The 15491-nt window shown below is 36.0% G+C and overlaps 1 protein-coding gene across 4 annotated transcripts in view; it reads right to left on the minus strand.

The window, feature by feature from the left end:
• Nucleotides 1–15491, minus strand: part of SH3YL1 (SH3 and SYLF domain containing 1) — a 48093-nt gene that overhangs the window by 16053 nt on the left and 16549 nt on the right. For 3 of the 4 annotated variants that reach the window (XM_083858215.1, XM_083858214.1, XM_083858213.1), the window contains exons 5-9: nucleotides 13958–14070; nucleotides 10666–10794; nucleotides 9795–9957; nucleotides 9087–9159; nucleotides 8366–8422 (exon numbers count right to left, since the gene is read on the minus strand). In XM_083858215.1, the coding sequence (XP_083714341.1) occupies nucleotides 8366–8422; nucleotides 9087–9159; nucleotides 9795–9957; nucleotides 10666–10794; nucleotides 13958–14070 (535 nt within the window). The remainder of the gene's footprint in view (nucleotides 1–8365; nucleotides 8423–9086; nucleotides 9160–9794; nucleotides 9958–10665; nucleotides 10795–13957; nucleotides 14071–15491) is intronic. The other variant, XM_083858216.1, reaches the window with a different exon arrangement.

The following is a 15491-nucleotide window of genomic DNA, read 5'->3' on the forward strand; positions in this document are numbered from 1 at the left end:
GATAGCCCCCATTCATTACAGAACAGTTTCAGCAAGAGTTAGAAGTGGCACAAAACCATAAACTAGAGCCTAATCTTAACAGTGCAAACTCTCCAACCTGCAACATCCACTATCACATGGATGAAGCATCTTTGACAGCCATTATCGCCCATAGTGTGCTGATACTACACTTCCCAGCTAAACACAACCAAACTTTGCAGAATACTCATTACATCAGCCTAGTCAATTATGATGAAGTTCCTGAAATGCAAAAGCAAACAGTTCCACAATTTCCAGCTGAAATTTAAGAATGGTATTAACAGTATTCTTCATACATATGCTTTTAAGTCAAGTGTTTATTGGCTGTATAGATACTCTTTAAAAAGAAAAAAACTAACAGTAATCACATCCCTTGGTTAAAGCATGGGGAAATTCAGGCATGCATATGAGATTAAACCATTGGCTCATATTTGTCCAGTGTGCAACAAATGTGAAGGCAGATTTTTCCCTCAACCTTCCTTGCTACATAGCAAAGGAGCTGCTAAAATACAAACATTCACCACTGAGAGAAAAGAGGGGTGAAAGTCTCACTGTATATGAAAAAATTAACACTTCTTTCCACAAGAGTAGAGGTCACTTCTATCTGAGCTTCTTCAAGAAAAATATAACTGGAAAAAAAATACTTGAAGGTTACCTAATATGGCAAAAAAATTGTTAATGAGAAAGACAAACGAAATTAAATATAACAAGAGAAGTCTCAATGCAAACTTTACCAAACCTCTCCATGAAAAAGTAACAAGTTTCTTGAAATCTTGTCCTTTTGTAGAAGTAAAAAGCATTATTACACCATTTATAGAACAGTTATTTGTTGTACTAGTTTAGCTTACATCAGTGTCTAGTTTATCTATTTTTTTTCCATGGCCTCCTATTTCTTGTTCAGGGACTGACAGCGTTTCCACAAAAGGTGAATGACATTCTTGGTTGAATCAGCAATATCCAGCTGACTGACCTGCATGATGTAACACTGAACCAGCACAGCCAAGGTAGATGCAGGACTCCAGGTCCATCCATGACAGAGGATCACTGTCCATGACTGAAGAATCCACTTTTTGGGGAATCAATCATGGCACCTAATTTTACTGCTCATGGGAAAATACCTTTAAAGCACGTATTCCATCCGGGTGAAAAATAAGAATTCCCCAGAGAAAAGAAAGTCTTTCCTTAGCATTTAGTATAAAGTAGATGTTCTCATCCCTGCTATAAGCATGGATCTATAAAGCATCAGCCCACCATTACTGCACAAACACCTGCATTTCTTAGTGATAACTTTTGCCTCAAGTCCGTCAAGCACAGGGAATTTCACCGCACTCTGGAGAGAAATCCTGTATATCTATCACTACCTTCAGGTAGTAAAAATTTCTGTTTGGCTTCAAGTACTATAAATGAAACAGAAGCTCCAATACTCTCAAAGGTTTTTCTGAATAATAGATAGAAAAGCAGTTTAAGCTTGCTTTAGTCCTACTGCTTGAACAACACAGAAGAAAATACTATCTAAAGCAGTACACAGCTTTGAAACATTTAAAGCATGTATTCCAGATGCTAATGCATTAATCTGTATGTGCTACAATGGCTTCAGACAAGACTTCAATCTATACTATTTAACATTTATATGCTCCTGTGAACAATTTCATGTTTTAATTCTGTGAATCAGAATTATCACCTTAGTTGTGCTTTCCACTTAAAAAATACACATAGATTGCACTGAATTTTTTCTGTGCTTTAGCTTTAGTTTCCTAATTTTTTATTCCAAACCATTAAAAAATATCAAGAAAAAAAATTGTTACCCATGCCAGAGTAGCTGGCTCATACTTATCACAACAGTTCTCGGCCCACGTATGCACACATGTCAGAAAGACCCCAGTTTCACTCTAGCATGTCTGACCTCAATCTCTCTGTGTCTTGTTGTATTTTGAGTTAGCTGATTATATGCATCAAGTTATTTGTTTCAGTATGACCAGTGAAGGCCTGCATGCTGCATATTTTCCTATCAGCTTGCCACAACATAAGCCATAAGCAGCTTGATTATCTGACTTACCACATTCATGGATACTAATAGTACGATCCTAGTAAAAGTGAATCAGGGATAAAAATAGTCTCAAAAATAATTTCCTGGGATTTCCTGGGTTTGGTTAGTATTAAGAAAGAGCTCATAATAGCAAGAAAATTAATACTGTGGGGGACCACCAGATGGATGTTTTATTTTTCTAGTAACTAAATATAAACATGTCACAAATCTTGCCTTGAAAAACACAAAAATAGACGAAGCTCAGCTAAAACTCTTAAAACAAAACAAAAACTCCCATACTTTTGTTTACCAAATTAGTAGACAATGTCATGAAGGATTATGGCAGAAACATTATATGTCTCACTTTGTAAAATTTTTCTGAAACAAATACCTATTTGTCACACTGAGCTGTCTTATTGATTTTATAGTTTATAATCTGCTAAGAGTTTCACATCAAATTATAGTATTGAAGGAACAGATTACTGCACAGCTTGATGAGGGTTCTTCCTTACTATAGTTCTACTTGATCCTATAGCAAATCTCTTCCTTTCTTGGAAAAGGAGTAATTCATAAACTGAAGAATAAAAAGTGGCTTTTTTTCCAGTTTCAGATACACAGCACATATCCACAACACCTAAAGGAGTATGTACACATCTGATTTTATTGTGTTTTCATGGATGATTTAATTTCCAGTTCAAAAGCAAAATGATTTTTTCCCCTCACTGTGAACCACAGAGTCTTCCTCCATTCTTAAAAACAACAGGTTTTTAAAAAATTCGCCATTCCAGGTCTATGCAGATATCAGGTACAAAAAACATTTTCTAATCTTACTTAACTAAAAGTTACAAGTTTTTGATTCAATTTTACTACAACTCAAGTTGACAAAGGAAACGTCAGAATGATTAAACCATTTTAAATCATCTTGATCCAGGACAGACAGAAAAAAGCAAATAATGAAATATTGACAATATCCTAGAAAGGCAGCCTCCACGTATATGTTTTCTAACAACAAAGGAAAAGCAAAAATTCAGGTATTACACTGAGAAAAAGTTAGTCTGAGACCACAGCAATAGCTGATTTTGTTTGTTTCAAAACTCATGAAATATTTTTACTTTCCTGCTTTCATGCTTAGTCTTAATTAAAATAAAAATGCCCAAGTCAAAAGTCACTCATCAAGAGGAGATTTGGGCACACATACATTTCTTTTGTAGCATAGTTGTCAGAATTTTTTTGTCAGTGCACATTTCTAAACATGGAACTGCACAGTGAGTATAAATAGTTGCATGTTAGATTTCCAGTTAAATCTGAGTTTTTCCAAAATAGTACTGGTTTTGTTAAACCTAAATTGAGAAATACATATATAAAAAAATAAAGTGATTGCTTCAATACATATTTACCAAAGCAAGCCTACTTCAAAGTTGCAAGCACAGAGAGTGATTATACTGTGTTAAAAAAGCTCAAACCACACATAAGTAGAGGTACTAATTAATGCAGAGACTGCTAGCTTATGTTTTTCTTTTCCAGGTTTGATCAATATTATCCAAGAGAGCAGTAGCTTTCAAAATAAGAAGATAAGTCAGATGTAAACTGAACTGCAGAATAGGTATGCAAGTAAAATAAGTGAAACAGGAGATTAAATCACAAGCGAAAAAAAAAAAAACAAACCTAAAATTAAAGCTTCTGAGGTGAAGAGGTCTATGAATTCTTAGTCCATATAATTATGTTGGCTTAGTTAACACATTTTTAACTGCCCACAAAAAAAATCCATAATGTACCAACAAAGGCAAATTCACATATAGAACCTCAGTTTTACTTGACAAAATACACTTCAGGAGGCATGAAATCTGTCTTGGAATTCTCTTGGGAAGCAGATTTTCACAAATCTACTGAACCATCTGGCATTCATAGATTACCGAAAGAAACACTGAAATCATCTCTGAAATTACAGAGAAGTGGGCCAGGCCTGATTCCTGGAGAACTGTAACCATGAAAACAAGCATCTCTGATGCATTTAGTTAACACAAACTGAATTTACCACCTCATGGTACCACCTAATCAAAAAGGGTTGATGTTGCCTAAATTGTTTTAAGCATAGATAAAGAACACTCAAGAAGGTTAAAATAAGTAAATAAATAACAGAAAATATAAGGACTGGAGTTTAATGCAAATTCATTGGAGCTTTTAGGAGCCCAAATCTGACTGATCTCAGTGAGCTCACAGCTCAGAATTTGGTATTTGTATTATTACTAAAAATTTGAAAGGAAAGAGAAAATGACTTTTGACAAAGAGCTCATCAATCTGTTTGGCAATCAAAAGAAAGATGAAGGAAGACCAAAAAGTGATTTGATTACAGCACAAGTGTCTCAAAGAGAACAAGAGAGAAACAAAAAAAAAATGCTCCTCTGCGTAGCAAAGGGCTCTTTAACATGGTGAAGAAAGCCACAACAAATATCTAAAAGCTGCAGACAAATTCATGTAGGAAGACATGAATTTTTAATAATGAGGTTGACGAATCACTCAAATCATCACTGAAGGAAGAAGTATTTTTAGCTTCTTAAAAACAGTGACAACTTTCTCATCTGCCTCCATATCCTCATCAGTAGGCTTGATGTAGCACTCCTTTCAGTATGCAAGAATATAAATATATGCCTATTGGGACAATAAAAATCTGTTAATATTTTATTTTCAAATTGAAAGGTTTTTGCTAAAAAAACCTAGTCAAAATTCGTATTTTGGGGTGTGTTTTTTTTAGTTTTACTGTAATCAGGTTGGAGTGTGTCGATTTTATGCAAAATAGTTAAAAAGTTCAATGGCTGCAGGTCATTTATTGCATTCAAAAATCCAAAGAAGAGAGCAAGTATTTTTCTCAAGATAAAATTTTACAATATTTAGTTTAATAATTGTGGAAGGTTATGAAAGACAGTGTTTCTGAGAGCAATCTAAAAAAAATAATCCTTAAATATTCAGGCCTCACAGCCTAAGTTCCTATGGGTTTCTTGAGCAAATCATACCACCCCTTAAAAATGCAGACAGCATCATTACTTTCTCCAAATTATCATAAAATTCTTACATTCCTATCAAAAGAACTGCTTTTGTGTTTAATATGAGTATTTTGTCTTACAGTATTATAAGAAATTAAACCCACAGTGAGATTTGATAATTGTGAATGAATAGTGAAAGAACATTGCTTGGAAGGAAGAAGCTTCCATTTTCATCCCCACTCCTGTCTCCAGTCTGTTTTCTGATTGTTTCAGCATCTTGGCAATTTCAAGTGATTCTGTTCCAAACATGTGATACAGTCCTTTTCTGATTAGCTGAGCTGAAGAAAAAGTGAAAAATATCTGACTTCTGATTTGAACAAACTGCCTGTTATTGATTCAGTTCTCACCAACATTCACCTCAAGCCAGGTCCAAATTTTACTAGCAGATCACTACTCCTGCTGCTACCAGTTCAGCTAGGAAACCACATCACTGTAACATTTTCAGAATTGTATATTATTCAGCAAACTGTTAGGAGGGTAGGGACTAGCCAACTACATTTTTGGTTACTTGCTGCTCCATGGCAGAACCTCAAGCAGAAAAAACTACAAATCATAACACTAATGAAAATCTAATATCTAGGATCAGCTATTCCAGGAGTGACAAACTATGAACCTAATGTACCTAAAAAATTGTCCTAATGAAATAAACTCCTGAGTCTACAATATCCAAGTAGTCACTAAAGAATCATGGGTTGTTTGTATTACAGATGTGGTGCAGAAATCCAAAGAATCATCCATCCAGAAAAAGAAAAGCCAGATTTAGGTAATAGTTCTTGGAAGGGCCAGTCAGCCCTTTTAGTAGATTTTACAACAAAGAGGAGACAAGTAGAAAAACGAAGATGTAAATACCTAATTCTAGTAAAGGAGAAAGCATGAAATTTCATACTCATAAAGCAAATCCAATTTCTTTATTTAGTGAGTCTTCAGAAAAATGGCTACTCATGTAGAAACTTCATACTTCACTGAATCACAATAACTGTATCAGCTGTTATTTTGTTGCAGTTTTTGGTTGTGGTTGTTTTGGGGTTTTGTTTCCCAGAACTGTAAAAGGTCTGTGCAATTGTTGAGCTGCATCTAAATAAAATGTGTGGTATTCCCAAGATCCTGAAACATTTAAAACACCACTAAAGCTCATTTTACAACTAAATGCATTACCTTAAGCATTATTCAGTTACATGAAAACAATCTCCTTGCATCTGAGTTCAAGTATCACATTATCAGTTTAGAAAACAATGTTTTTCATTTATCGTTCTTGCATTTGAAATAGGTTATATTACATTACTTATCTATATAATTCAAGTACACAGAAAATAATTAAAAATGTTTCATCCACAAGTCTAGCTCTTCTTTCATCTAATGAGAAGAGTTAATATTTCAACCTTTCTACTACTTGTGTAACTGTTGCAAAACCAAATGCTGGTAACACAATTCCATGATGCCCCTTCCCCAACCAAAGGCAAGTCCTTATTACTTGCAACCCAGACCAACTTGAGGCTCAACATTAAAACCTACTGCCACACTAGCCATTATACCTAACACATAGCTTCCTAAAGATAAGGTTTATTCACTCTTCTATTGGTTATCTATATGTATTTTTCAAACCAGAAAGACACAAAAAATGTTGAATATGTCTTTTACAGATCACTGCAGAAGAACATCTGTTGCAGTAACTACTCCTGCAATAGACTGTCATGTATGTGCTATAGCTGCTAGGTCGCTCTGTTGAAATAATTTGGACTATAAATATGCAGAAACAGATTACTGACAGGAGGTGTGGCCTTATGGCTCTTCCTATTTCATCCCCCAGCATTAACAGATCCTCTGTGAAAGGGACTGTGACTCCTGACTTCAACCTTGATTACTCCCTGTGATAAGAAAAAATGTTTAGCCTTTAGAAACAGAGTATTTCTGTGGATTCAGAAAGCATTTGAATCGTTACCTATGGAAATGTGGTCTGCAACAGAAAGCCAAATATACCATGCTATCATTTAGACAAGATCCTACTGCCCCTTGCATTCCTCAAAAATAAACTTGTATATTTCAAGAAATTGTTAGAAATCCCCAGTAGCAGACTGAGTCCATATTCTGATTTCAAAGAATCATGAAATCCATTTAGCAGATGGCTCTGGAATATTTTTACCTGGTCACTTGCACCTGAATAGAAGAACACTCCCTTCAATATCACAAACATGTGTAAGCTTTAGAAACCTGTTCTCAGTTGGTAAGGGCTTTGGTAAGACTGGGAAAGCTTAGTTTTAATAGCCATAAGACCAGTTCTTCACTCTTGGAAAACAGCTATTGAGTACAGACCACTAGAGTCATCGTCCTATTCCTTGTAAAAGTTTTGCAACACAATAACAAATTGTGTTCTTGTGTTCTTGATTCTTGGGAAGTCTCTGATCTGCACAAGTCACATTGACAGCTCAGCTTAGGATACTCCCATGTTGGCCCCTTCAACAGAAACACTTATCAAGAACACATATGAAGAGAAGATATGAAAAAGAATGTAAAGACAATGACACATAATTTATCTTAAGTTTTAGTGAAAAGCACTAATTACTCTTTACCTGAAACAGACTTTTCATTATGATCTATTACCAAGCTCAATTTTAGCTCTATTTGCATAAGTAAAAAAGAGATATTTTGCTTAATTTTATTTCCAAATGAGCACGCAATACGTGAAAATATAAGTACATATTCATATATATATGGAATATGGAATGCAAATACTGCACAGTAAGATTCTCCTTGTAAGAGCTGAAAGTGCTTTGAACATAAGAGAATCAATAGAACAACAAACAAGTAATATCTTTAGTGTAACACAGAGTTATTCCAGTATAAAATCCTGAAGAAGAAATGTATATCTCTGTTTATGCCAGCATAATCAGGTATCATCTGTGGAAGCACTTTTAAAATTAAAACAGGATTTGTTGTACATTGCATAAGGACTTGGACAGAAGCTTGTTATATCAGCTTCCTTTTTCATTTCAATTTTGTGGTAACATAAAAGAATTTTACTACTTTAAGTGCATTTTTCAAACTCACGGAATAAAACAAAAGAACTTGTGCTGCTCAGAAAAAGAACATCATCATTAAAATGTAAAGCCAGGGAATAAGATTAATGTTTAGGAAATATTTTCAGATCATAAAAGATCTCTTTTTAACACATGGACAATATAGAAAAATACCAAATGACCAGATATTTTTACATATTTTTCAAAGTACTTTTAGGACTTCTCAGACTCTACACTGTATTAATAAAATAAGGCTTAGTACTTACCCACAGATGCATAATCATTGGGAAGTTCAGGATAAAGTTTGTTTGTATTCTTTTTAGCTGAAAGAGAAAATAAAGTAGTAATTTACATGACATGTTAATATATATTGATATATTTCATCTACTGCTCTTCTACTACAAGTTCAATAGTTATTGATTGCAGTTAACTAAGGAGCAGTGCAGAAGAAAGAAATACAGACTTTGCCTCATAACCTTAACCAGAGAATTAAGTTAAGAAGAGGAGCTGCACAGTAAAGCCTCACTTTGAATGAAAGCACTTTGTTAAGACAAACTGTTAAAGAGCCAGAATTCTTCCTCTTCTGCTCTACTGTGAAACTTTTAATGATGAGAATGACAACCTAAAGAGAAACTATGATTTCTAGAAACCAGAAGTTTCTAGAACTAGGACCAGCATTTTCTAGTAGGACTGTTGGCTTCTATGTATCCAGTAACATGAATATTTCCTTTGAATCACTGTATGATTATGTAACTATAAAAACACTCTTTCTATAGCAAATCTGTCAGAGAGAAAAGGTTTGTTAATATAAAAGAAACAAATCTTTTAGTCTTTATCACTCATTGCACTACATCAACATGCCTTCAGTGTTTGTCCAAGGAAGAGTATTTAAAAAACATATTTACAGAGGCAGCTGCATAGTATTAATTAGCTTTAATGCTCTAATTTTATGAAGAGACTTAATTAGCCATTATCAAACATTTTCACCTGGTGGTGTAGGTCTAACAGCAGGTTTAGGTGGTTCTGGTCTGGATGGTGGTCTAGCAGGTCTGTCATTTATCTAAAGTACAGAAATTTTTTAAAAACATAGCATCACGTCTGGACATAGATTGTAACTTAAGAGCCTAGAAGTATGTCAAGTTACACTGAAAAAATTAAAATTGCTCTTTCTCCACTAAACTTGTAGGAACTCAAGAAGCATAGTAACATGACACATGACACTGAAGTAAATCACCATGGGTTTAACAAAGCTGAAAGTAAATGCTTGTCTTTCAGTAACATCAACATCTCTAAGCAAATATCTTCTACAGTCCAAGTATTACATTATAAACGTGATTGTTTGAATGGAAGACAGAAAAGGTAGAAAAACTAAGTGTATCTGATTTGCAATTAACTTAACTAAAAATACTTGTTCAAATACTCCTAATCATCACTCAGATTTGATAATGAACAATTAGAAAACAAGGATATACTTTGTTATTCTGGAAGATGGCAAGCAAACCCAGCAACACTCTTGCCTCCAAGAGCCTAGCAAGGAAATACAGGAACAAATGTTCCACATGCAGTAACTGAGATGTGCTACATCCTCATCCAATAGAGAAGTTAAAAATGACACATCAACAACAGCATTAACACTGACCAGGAACAGTCAGCTCAGGAGCAGGGAAAACCTATGTGAAAAAGAAGTGCACAAACCCTTCTTTGTTCCCTTACAGATTTTCCTGGATTATTTTTTTGTTCTTCATTTTCATACACTTCAGTGAAGGATGCTAGGATTTCATAAAGATCATCTGCTTGAGCAGGGAAAGGCACATCACCAAGCAGGATGGCACTAGCACGAATGTCCTGTCCATAAAACCTGATACAAAAAAAATAAAGATTGCAGGTATTTGATTATTATTCCAACCTCTAGATAAATTCACTTTGTGCAAAAGCTCCCAATCTCCATCCCTAGCCTTGCATTTTTCCTACTGATCATTAACTGAGAAATGACAGAATTATTTTAAAGCTCTAAATTTGGAAAACTGACCACAGCCTCCATTTTCCTGCACCACTTGGGAGGAGGCAGTAGAGAAGCTGTGATTGAAGTGGAGCCCAGTAAGATAGAAGGTGTGTGGGGGAAAGGTGTTGCATTCTAGATTTGTTCTTCTCATTATCTTATTCTCTTATTAACTGAAAATAAATTAAACTAATTTCCCCTTCATGAGGTTGGTGGTTTTTTTGACTGAAATAGCAACTGGTAAGTGATCTCACTGCCTTTATCTTAATTTATGAGTTTGGCATCATGCTTTTTCTCCTCTCATCCTGTTGGTGAGTGACAAAGCAATTGGTCTGGCATGTGGTGGCTAGCTAAGGTCAACCTGCCACAGACAAATAATCCCTAACATTTACCATCATCTCAATACCCATTGCAAGATGTCTAAATTGAAGAAACCCTTGTCCCTCAAGAAATTCTAAACTGAACACAGTATATTTTCACAGAAACCTCTTTTTCCAAAGTGAATGTGTCCTAATTAATTCTGTCATTATGCTTTCACTGAACGTTTTAGATATTAAGAGAGCTTACTTGCGATTTGTTTCTTTCCTTTCAATTAAACAGGTTCCTTCCAGAGATACACCAGCAAACAGTCCTCGAGATTTGCAGTATGTATAGACAGCAGCAGAGCTCCTCAGGGCAACATCTCCTTCTAAGTTTCTACAAGAAAAGGTTTTGGTTGATATTCTTCAATACAGTTCTGTAGTATGAACAGCAGTTGTCTTTTTCTTTTAATCTTTCATTTTATTTTTACCCTCTTTTCAGACAGAAGCACAGAACAATGGTGCCTCACATGAATGCTCCCCATTAGGTCTCTGAGAGACTGGACTCTTCTTGGTTTATGACTCAAAACAATCAAGGAGATTCCAGGGTCATTTGCTGAGGCCAAGTCTGCATCCTTTGAGGGGAGGTGAGTTTGGGTGTGCAGTGAGATTCAGACAAGACAGAAGGGGAGGCTGCAAGCCAGGCTTTCAGGGTGATGAAGCAAATCCTGCAAGGTGGGATAGGCCCTTTTTATCATGATAATTGTTCTCCTTTACACAACTCCCAATCCCTCCCCTGGAGAAGGTCTCATGAGGCATAACTGACTCAATGCACTGACAAGAGAGGCAGCTGTCATGTCTGAGAAGAGATCATAAACCATCAAAGACCCCCAAAGCAGCCTCAGACTGATTTCTGAGGCCTTGTGCCAAAGGACTGAATGTGATGCAAAGGGATGCAACAGATCAGAGCCTGTGGCAAGAGACAGTGTCAAATTTCCCAGACAGAGGAGGTACCTGGGTGTTCCCAAATAGCCTGAACATACCCACTGAATATACATCCATTGAACTCTAAGCTTCGTGGAACCCTCACCACTAAGAAGACCAGAAGAAGAGGATCAACAGGACACTGTTGGGACCCATAGAGAAGTAATATTTTCTACTCAATCTGTCTTTCTGTCAATCTCTCCCTTCTTCCTCTTTTTCTATTTCTTTCTCTCTCTCCCCCCCACTCACATTTACTGTTAAATAAAATCCATATTATTGACTTCAGCATGTGGTCTCACTTGCATCTTATTTGGGCAGAGGCATCTCTGTAATAATTTTAGTAACTGGATCTTAACAGTCTCCTTTGAAAACTGTTAAGCCACACTTTAATCACATTTTAAAATTATCTGATTACGTTTGGACTGGTGACTGAACCTCTACTCAATGTTTCCAAATCTCCCTGGAATTTATGGTCAGCACAAAACACTTCAAGTAAGGCTTTACTGGACCTCAACATATTTGTAAGATTATAGAGTTTGTCCTTCATGGGATGACATAATATTTTAGATTTAAAGACAGTCATCTCAAAATGGATATAACATCAAATTGAAAGCAGGTTGCTCTGGACTTTGTCCAGCCAATTTTTGAAGAATTCTAAGGATATAATTCCACAGATGCTCTGAGCAACCTGTATCAGCACTCAATTTTATTCATGCCATTTTTTTTTTCTCATATCCAGTCAGAATCTTCCTTGTTTTGATATATGACTACAACCTCTCATTTTCTTGCTATGCGCCTCTGTAAAGAACTGGGGTCTGTCTTCTTGGTGATGCCCTGTTGGGAATACAGACTCAGAAGGTCTTCTCTAATTCAGGTTCAATAAGCTGAGATCCCCAGCCTCATTGTTCACATGCTGCATTTCCCTGATAATTTAGGTAGTGGTGCACTGCACACACTCAGGTTTATAAACAACTTTCTGTAGGCTTAAAACTCAATACAATATTCTAGGCACAGTCTATGAAATGTAAAGTAAAGGGGAACAATCACTTCCCGTATCTACTGGTTGCAACCCTCTACATTCTTCACTGCCTTTTCTGTCAGGAATCAACTATAAGCCAGTGAGGCTGGCTTAGCCTCACTGCCCACCAGGATTCCAGCACCTTCTCTATAGGGAAGCTGCTCAGTCTGGTAGGGTGTTCATGCAACTAGGAGTGCAGAACTTTGCACTTGTCCTTGTTTAATTTCATGAGGTTTTGTGTTGGATCTTTCCTCTACACTCTATAGGTCTGTTTCTCTGAATGGTGGCACTACCCTGAAGTGCACTGGCTGCACCCCCTGGTTTGGTGTCACCTACAAACTTGAAGAGGATATTTTGCAACTGCTCCTCCAGGTCACTGATAAAAGTACCAAGCAGGGGAGGTCCTAGAAGAGTCTCCTGAGGAATTACAAAGAAATCTGGCTTCAGACTTCAAACATGAACTATTTACCACTGCTCTTCTAACCTGATGATCTGGTTCTTCACCTGTTCGCTCTTCTCCACATCCTGACACCTATGTCCCAGCTCAGAAACAGAGATGTTGCAGAACAGTGTACTAAATGCCTCTGTAGGGCAGATGACATTCACTGCTCTTCCCTGATCTACATATCTCTCTCTTGTGCAGTATCATCCTTTTATTTTCTTAGAAAATATTAAAAACCAGCAGTATAAACTTCGTCATCATAAAGAAAAATAGCCATAAGGAGGCACATATTCCATAAGCAGACTCTGAGGTAGCTGGTACCTGGTAAACCTGGAAAAGAGAAGACATGGGGCAAACCTAACAGCAGGCTTCAAGTATCTATGGAGAGGTAATCAAGAGTATGAAGCCAGGCTCTTTATAGCAGTGTATGGAGGAAGAACAAAATACTATTGACGTAAATAGAAAGAAGAAACACTTTGACTGGATGTAAGGCAGGAGAGCTGAAGAGTAGAGCAGGTTGCCCAGAAATCCAAGCAGTCTCCCTAATTGGGGATTTTCGAGATCCATCTGGATCCAAAGGACTGAGCAACCTGATCTGAAGTCATAAGAGACCTTGCTTTGAGCAGGAGGTTGGAGTAGCAGTCTTGTAAGGCTCATTTCCAAGTAAAATTATTCAGTGATTATTTCACCTCATCCTCCAAGGTAAACAGGCTTAACCACTTAAAGGTTTAAAAGAAATTATTTGGTGTAGTTTTTATTTAGTGTTGGGTAAATCTGTAGTGACAGAAAGAACAGACCCATATGTTACTAAAAATCATAGTTCTATCAGGCACAGGAGCACTTCTGCTCTTCATTGACCCTAGCCAAGCAATGTCCTGCAAAAAGAGAGCAAATCTCAGAACACTTTCCTTCTACCAATAAATTACTTAATCAGTCAGGATTAAGGTCAGGAAGGAAGAAAAAAAGAAGAAAAAAAAAGTTATTGGCAAGAACAATAAGGTCCAGTCAGCATACAGGTTGCCCAGGTTGTTCTGTAACATATTAAAAAATGCCACATCAATATGGCTTTTAAAATGATCTTCCGTATATGCATTATTATGAAAAAATATTACCCACCTCCCCAGAGGTCCAATTGCCACAGTTAGATTTCCTCCAAGTGTAAGATTCCCTCCTTTGGCAAAAGCTTCTACTGCTCTTTCATGATTCAGTATTATCACTAAGTCTGAGACCTATAAAATATCAAATAAAAGTACTACATTTTATAAGAAGAAAGAACAGCACAGGAGATGATCTTCCTTTCTTGTAACGGATTATTTTGAAATGGCTTTCATAACAAAGTTGATTCTTTTTCTGCAAGGTATTTTGAATCAAAATTCCTTTCAACTACTTTTTAAATCAAATCTGACTGATTTTTTTCAAAGTGCTGATATGGTCACTATGCCATAAACAACAGCTATGAGAGAAACTCTATGTTAATTCAAAATTCCTAATTGACAATTTCTTTTTTTCTATAGCTTATACAAGCTATTATGAAGGCACATTTTCAGATGTGAATCATTTTGATCCTTCAATAGTTAAACTAATAAAGGCAAGACAGAACTTACTAAACAAAAATTCCTGTTCGAAGAATAAAAATCAAAAGGATACAGATGCTATTGATAAAATTTTATTTTCATGACAGGAGTTTCGGATATCTCTGTGTGCATATATGATTTTTTATTTTTAAGACTTGAATATGAGAAGTATTCAGTAGCTTCAAGAACCTGTTAAACCTAATAATCGAAGAAGTAGCAATATACCCAAGGACAACTGCACCTGAACTTTCACCTGATGGACTTGACTGAAAGCCAGGTTCAGAAAATAACTTTCAACTTACCGAAAATTCCAAACAGTGACAGCAGGGAATACAAGAGGAAATACCAGATTATTTGCAAAACAAGGCTGGCCTAAAAGTATTACACAGAGCATAAGAGAGGTCTTTGTTATTAGCCCCTTGGTAACCTCCACCCCATCCCAAACAAAAGATGGCTACAGGAGCAGGGATTGGAGGAAGAATGTCTTTCAGGATAGTGCTTCCTCCTCTTACCCATTAAGAGGATGAATTCATTGTTAAAGATAAACAAATCCATAGTGGGGAAAGCCTTCAAGGAAAGCATTTATATGAATTTTAAAACTGGTCTTTAATTTGAGATACCGAGTCACTGTGACTTCTGAAGCCTGTGATCTCCTTCTTGTTATTTAAAAGCATCTTGTTATTTAAATGCAGTTGTATCACTACAACTATGTCAACTATCATCTCTCCTACAGGAATAAATTTCACCTAGTTTCTAAAACATCTAGGTTTACATAGGACTAGAAGAATGCCGACATGGGACTCTGGGCTCCTAAGTCACTCAGGTATTTCTGAACAACACATATTTTCTAGAAGAAATAAAAAAGATTGTGTTATAATCATGTAATGAAACAGCATTTTGTAAGCTGACAAAAATTTCAAATGAAGGGCACAGTATTACTCAGAGAAAAATCTCTCTCACAAATAGCTTCTGTATTGAAATTATTTGATTCAGTATCAATAGGAAATGTCTACGTTATCTAAAATATCAGGTGGGGATGATTAAATGAAAACTTTCATCACATGAAGAGGCTTAAA

This window comes from Zosterops lateralis (genome assembly GCF_965231275.1).
Source record: "Zosterops lateralis genome assembly, chromosome: 3".
In the NCBI taxonomy this organism is placed as follows: Eukaryota; Metazoa; Chordata; class Aves; order Passeriformes; family Zosteropidae; genus Zosterops; species Zosterops lateralis.